The sequence below is a fragment of the Monodon monoceros genome, unplaced genomic scaffold, assembly GCF_005190385.1.
Source record: "Monodon monoceros isolate NGI ecotype Baffin Bay Population unplaced genomic scaffold, NGI_Narwhal_1 Super_Scaffold_22, whole genome shotgun sequence".
In the NCBI taxonomy this organism is placed as follows: Eukaryota; Metazoa; Chordata; class Mammalia; order Artiodactyla; family Monodontidae; genus Monodon; species Monodon monoceros.
Window position 1 is genome coordinate 12,897,695 of NW_021703779.1, and position 6,762 is coordinate 12,904,456.

The 6,762-nt window shown below is 48.3% G+C and overlaps 1 protein-coding gene across 6 annotated transcripts in view; it reads right to left on the bottom strand.

Annotated features, from left to right (window-relative positions):
* Positions 1-5,025, bottom strand: part of ASB9 (ankyrin repeat and SOCS box containing 9) — a 285,544-nt gene extending 280,519 nt beyond the window's left edge. For all 6 annotated transcript variants that reach the window (XM_029240453.1, XM_029240454.1, XM_029240450.1 and 3 more), the window contains exon 1: positions 4,821-5,025. In XM_029240453.1, coding sequence (XP_029096286.1) covers positions 4,821-4,914 — 94 coding nt within the window. In that variant the 5' untranslated portion in view covers positions 4,915-5,025. The remainder of the gene's footprint in view (positions 1-4,820) is intronic.
* Positions 5,026-6,762: the final 1,737 nt, after the last annotated feature.

Genomic DNA, 6,762 nt, shown 5'->3' on the forward strand with positions numbered 1-6,762 from the left:
AATTAAACCCCAAAGCAGCTTTGTCTGCCTTCCTGCTGACAACTGGAGGGAACAGAATAAGCAGGAAAGGGGACCTGCTCCTGCCAGAACATGGACGCTGCTCATAGAAGGAGGCTATGGATGAAGGGAAAACTCAAGGTCACATGCCCTTTTCCACTGACCCCAATGAAGTCTTTGAAACTCAAGGGCCATTATATCTATACAAGACATCATCCAAGCGCTTGGTACATGTTAAGGATTCTTCCGCAGTACTTTTTGAACCAAGATCCATTGGTTTTACTGCCGAGAAACAGATGCCAAATGGGGGTCATGGGCAGTGCCACAGATCCATTAGTGTAGCTCATGGTTAACATGGGGCAGGGAGCTCTCCTAAGGAAATGACCCCACAAGTCCTCCAATCAGTGCCATTCAACTTACATTTCTTTTAAACTGAGTCTCCATCAAACCGTGCAGCACATTAGAAAGGGTGCCGTTTCATTTTTATTGAAATTTCTGGAATGAGTTTTTAAATGTCCATTATTTCAGAAGAGATTTTAAATGCACTAATTGGTACATTCTGCAAAGAGCTATTCACGAAGCTCCGAGAGCCTGCAGTGGATGCTGGGAGTAGCATCAATCTATTCCTCCTGGGAAACATTTTGCAAGGTCAAGGAGGGGAGAAGAGAGGTTGGGTTGCTCTGAGAGTGTTGGAACACTTGCTTTCAGTCTTTGGGACGTGATGGGGTGGGTTCAGTGGAGATCCTCTCCAACATTGGAAACAGGATCTGGGTACTGTGTGAACAATTATAGTGTTGGTTGGATTCCAGGCCAAATCAAAAAAGGAGGAAGAGAAACAGAGGCTCACGGTCGCAAACAGATAAATAGAAAGGTCCATTGAGGAAACTGCTGGGCACATTGGTCCTGTCTACTGCAATGCTTTCTCCACTTCTAAAAATCCACCCTAAGAGAATGAAATGATTTCCTTTCCATGCCTGTTCTTGCCCGTCTTCTGTTTAAATGTGAATACTCCCTACAGGGTGGGCTCAATTTTGTGAAGAAGAAGATCTCCCTACAGGTGTGAGCCTGCAGGCAAAAACCTGAAAGAGAGACACTAAAAACAAGAACTCAGTGTGATTACGGGAGATTGTGAGTTTATCCTTCAATGTATTTTCCAAAGTTTCTCTGACTAGGTGTGAATTAGTTTCCTAGGGCTGCCATAACAAGGTACGACAACCTGGGTGGCTGAAAACAGTACAAATTCATTGTCTCACAGTTCTGAAGGCTAGAAGTCTGAAATGGAGGTGTCATCGGGGCCAGGCTCTTTCCAAAGCCTCTAGGGACGAATCCTTCCTTACCTCTGCTGGTGGTGGGTGTCCATCTTTGCTGTTTCTCGGCTTATCAGATGCGTCCTTCCAATCTCTGCCTCTGTCATCGCATGGCATTCTCCCTGTGTGCCTCTTCTCCTCTTCTTATAAGGACCAGTCATTGGATTAAGGGACCCTCCTACTCCACTAGGGCCTCATCTTAACTAATTACACCTGCAATGACTCTATTTCCAATCAGGTGGCATCCTGAGGTACTGGGGGTTAGGACTTCAGCCTGTCTTTTGGTGGTGGCGGGGGGACACAATTCAATCCATAACAAGGTATTTTCAGGAAAACAAAGACATTCTTTTCCTGCTCCTTGGGCAGAAGAGTCAAGAATTAAATCTCTATAAAGAGTTGAGGGCTTCCCTCGTGGTGCAGTGGTTGAGAGTCCGCCTGCCAATGCAGGGGACACGGGTTCGTGCCCCGGTCCGGGAAGATCCCACATGCCGCGGAGCGGCTGGGCCCGTGAGCCATGGCCGCTGAGCCTGCGCGTCCGGAGCCTGTGCTCCGCAATGGGAGAGGCCACAACAGTGAGGGGCCCGCGTACCGCAAAAAAAAAAAAAAAATTACAGTTTATAAAGAGTTGGTTGCCATTGTCATACCCTTTCCACCCTTCCTCCGAAGAGGGAGGCAAAGAAAAGCCTGCAAGTGCGGTGGGAGCAGCAAAGTTCCCCAAGAGCAACCACACCTGGGCCCTGGCTTGCCCCTGGCCCTGGCCCTGTGCAAGGGGATATGCTTCACCTGAGCTGAGTTTCCTGTCAGCACCATCCAGAAACACTCTGAGTGTTTCACATTCCACACTTCACCAAGGGCAAGCCTCCTGAAGCATAAACAAAGGCAATCCAGCTATCAGTGAGGTTCTGCCCAAGGGGCAGGACTGACACACAGTAGGGAGAGAGAGCCTCCACTTGGGTAAGGAGGGGCAGGAAGCCTGGGAGGGCTCTATGGGGGCAGTGGCTTGGCCGGGTGGAAGGAAGGATGCAGGAGTTTGCGGGTCAGATGTAGAGAAGAAGGACTTGGGAGAGCGGTAGGGTCCTGGCACCCACCCTTGTGACTCCTGCTTCTTGGAAAACTTCTCTTCCTTTAGTCCCTGTGAAATGACAGCATCTGAGTCTCTTCTTGCTTCTCTGTCCAACTTACTGGTCCTACGTCCTCAACTGGAGGCCTGTCCCAGGGCTCCATCCTTGGCTCTCATAAATCAGCCATCAGACAATGTCTCCTTCTCCAGGATTTCAGCCCAGTCCCTCTGCAGAACAGCCTGACGTGTGATTCCCAACCCGTATTCATTCCCCAGCCGGTGTCCCACCCATCATGCTGGGCCCTGGGCACTTTCATGTTCAAAACAGAAGTCCTTCTCCTCCCTCCTTCACTCTGCCCGCAAGCCAGCTCCCCTTCCCAACTTCTCTCTTGTGTAGCCCTCTGATCTGACATTTGAAAACTTTGCACATTTGGCCACCTTCTCTCCTTTAGCCCCGATATTTAATCAAGCAACATAGCTTGATTTCTCTTTCCTTTGAAATTATCACCCATATTTTCCCTTTCTCTGTCATTTCTGAGGCTTGATCCAGATGTCAGCTTCATGCAGTGGTTCTCAAAGTGTGGTCCCCAACCGGCACCATCCGCATCACCCGGGAGCGTGTTATACAGATTCCCAGGCCTCGCCCAGACCTAGCATCAGAAGGGGTGGGGCTCAGCCAGCTGCATTTTAACAATCCATCCAGGTGATGCTGATGTATCCGAGTTGGAGAAGCAGTGGATTAGTGCAAGAATATCTCGTAAATCCTCCATAATCCATCCTGAATGTGGCTACCAGATTAACTACTTACAGTCTTCATTATGGCCAAGTCTCCGCTCCAGAACCAACAGTGGCTCCCAGCAGCCTGGCTCATGAAGGCTAAGCTCCTCCACTTAGCTTCTGAAGCTTCATTTTCGGGTTCCATGTCTCCCAACTTGTTCTCACTGGACTGGCCAAGACACTGCACTCCAGTTGTGACTGTCCAGTATATACTGGGTTGGCCAAAGTGTTCGTTTAGGTTTTTCCATAAGATCGTTTGGAAATGCCCGAACGAACTTTATGGCCACCCCAATATATGCCTGGCTGCCGCCGCCCACCCACCCAGCCCTAACCAGGGTTGGATTAGGACCTTTAGAAGCCGTAAACGGTGAAAAGCGGCTGGCGCCCCTCTCTCAGGCCAAAATAAAAATAAACATAAAACTACTCAGCACTAAAATAATCATGGAGAAGTCAACCACATTACTGATTCTTCCCCGTATTGATTGGTTTGCTGCTTTAAAAATGTATTTATCAAATCCATTTTTTAAAGTTAAATTTGGTGCCACTCTGCCTTCTGCTGCTCCAAGTTCATGCTCAATATCTCTGATGACTCCAGGTCTGCCTCTGGAGATCCAAATCCTACTCGCTGTTGAGGACTCTGCTCATTTTACGAGCCAAACTGGATAAACGAAGGAATAAATGAGCAGTCTTGTCTGCTCAGTGAGCCAGAGAGAAGGCATTTTGTTTTTGTTTTTGTTTTTGTTTTGGCGGTACGCGGGCCTCTCACCGCCGCGGCCTCTCCCGTTGCGGAGCACAGGCTCCGGCCGCACAGGCTCAGCGGCCATGGCTCACGGGCCCAGCCGCTCCGTGGCATGTGGGATCTTCCCGGACCGGGGCACGAACTCGTGTCCCCCGCATCGGCAGGCACAATCTCGACCACTGCGCCACCAGGGAAGCCCGAGAGAAGGCATTTTGTATTTTATTTCTTCTGTCTTTTCCCCCTTCAACACCTAAACAGTAGGAGAGTAGTAAGTCCTAGCTGACTGCAGAGTCCCTGCTTTTTGTCCCTTTGACCGCTGAATGTAAGCATCTCTCCTCTAATGCCTAGACCCATTTTTTCACAATCCTTTCAGTCAACAGGTACCTGCTAAGTGCTCAGAGGAAATGACAGTTTCCCGGAGGCGTGAGGCTCTATACATTAGCAAAGATACCACGAGACAGGTGAGAATCATACCTGTACAACACTTCCCTGAAGTTTAAAAGGCTCCTTTTAAAGTGAATCAATCAGTGCTCAATGTTCGAACATCATTTATAAACCCAGCCCCACCTAAATGCCAAATACCTAAGACCTTTTAATAAATGTTTTAGCAATAAAGATGTTCCTATTTAGAAATAACTGTAATGTAAATGATACATTTGACCCACAAAGAATAATTCTTTGGAGCTGAAGTTTTTCCTGGAGAGTAAATGGTGATCATTGACTTGGTATGGTCCACAGGACCCTGCGGAAAGAGGTGTACACATTTTTGAACAACCGTGTGAAAGACAGATCCCAGCAAGCCGTGGACATCTGTCCAGTTACTGCCCCGTGGCCACGTCTCAGATGGAGTCACTGAAATTGCCCCACCCTTTTCTCTCCTCTCTCCTAAGCACGTTAACCGACCTCCCCAGCAGGCTGACTCCCCAGCCCCTAGACTCACCCCCCATCAACGGGTTGGAAACGAGCCTGACGTCCGGAGAGTCTCCCAGCCTCGGGGGCTTGCTGCCGTTGCTGCCCCGTGGTTCACCATCCATGGTGCTCTCCTGGGCTGGGCAAGCTCCGCTTCAGTTGTTCAGGAAAAGTCCAAATTCCATGCTCCCCCAGCTCCTGGGAAATTCCAGGGCTTTGACTGGCTGGGCAGCACCGTCCTGGTCAGATGGCAGAGAACAGAACAGGGCAGGGTGATCTGAATACTACCTGTGGTCAGACACACACACGTACACACACGCTCTCTCTCCACCTAACTGGCTAGAGGCTGCCCAAAGCCCACAGCAGCCCCCCAGCCCCAAGTCTGCAAAGTTGCTGATGTCACGTCCTTTCCAAAACTGAGACCAATCAGGGAGGAAGCCTTGAGGTTCCTCAGGAAGGAAACACAGTATGTAACTTTGGGAGAGCCCAGGGTTGGGGTGTGCGGGGGCGGGGAGGAAAGCACTGGTCTGCTGCAACGTTGTTCCCCCTGCTGGGATCCGGTTGTTGTTTGGGGGTTTCTTGTTGTTGAGATAAGCCCCAGAACCCAGGAGCTGAGAAAGCTGGTTTTGCTGCAGCCCTGCTGAACTGCTTGCACAGCAACTTACACAGCACGCCCTGGCCATCTGCACATGTGGTTTCAATTTTTCTGGGAGTTGCTTATAGGAAAAAGCCTCTATATGTTACAAAAATGCACGTTTGGAAAGAACTTCTATTTTCTTCCTCTGACTGCCAGGGTTGCGCTAAATGTCCCGCTCACCCTCCTCCAAAATAATTCAGGGTTGCTATCGCAAAAACAAAAATGGATTGCTGGGCGGCAGGGAGCGCTGGAGGAGAGCTGCTATCTTTCAATGATTCGTTATAAAAGGTTTTACTTTGTGAAGGTTCCGCCTATTTGCCTTTACAAAACATTTGGGGTTTTGTCTCTGTGTTTTCAGATAAACCCTGTTTCCTCGCACCACTTGGTGCTGGTTCAGGCTGATGGCCACCCCCGGACTACCCCCCTCCTCCCTGCACCCAGCTGCTCTCTTCCAGGTAGAAAGGGATTTTTCTTCCCTATTCAGGAAGTCTCTGAGTTCTTCTCAAGCATAGCCTGGCTATGAAATAATTACAGATTATTTTTAACGCCAAAGATACAGCCTTACTGTTTTGGATTTATGAAGCCTCAGTTGACCCACGTGGTAGCCACTGTTTACAGTTTGAGGAATGTCCTTCATATCTTAAAATGCATTTCCATGCACACATGTATGTGGATACACATTTATTCCTTTACATTTTCCACATAATTGTAATTAAGTTATCCTATATGCTTTTTACACTTGTCTTGAAGATCTTTCCATTTCAGCAGAATAGCTCTGTCCCTTTATTTACTACTGCATAGCATTCCATAAATATTTCATGCCAAAAGTATTTCATTATTCCCCTAACGATGGAGGCAGAATGTTACCATTTTCTTTTACTACTACAAAAATACTGCAGTCCATAGATCTCTCCATATGGCTTCGTGCACATATTGAAACCAAGTCCCCCTAAAACTGAGTTCCTCCACCAAGTTTATGATTAACCTCTTCCAAAATTTTATTCCCTTTCTTGTCCTGAACCTGTTCCCCTCAGACTGAGGGGTATCAAAGACAAGGGGGATTCAAGCCATGTACAAGCCCCTGTGTCCCTGTCCTTCGAAAAGGCTTTTGCTTTAGTCTCCCAGGCCTCCCTGAGTCTCAAAAGACTGTCTCAAGAGTTAATGATTGGGAAATGTGAAGATGTAGGAACAAAGAATATTATAATGTTGGGTGGGGAAACTGGTGACACTTTAGACAATAAACCAGCTACCCAACAGAATCACTGAACTCCCAGCTCCCTAAAAGATACAGCTAAAGGTCTGACACACATGCCTAAGCTGTTTTTACAGGAAGCAG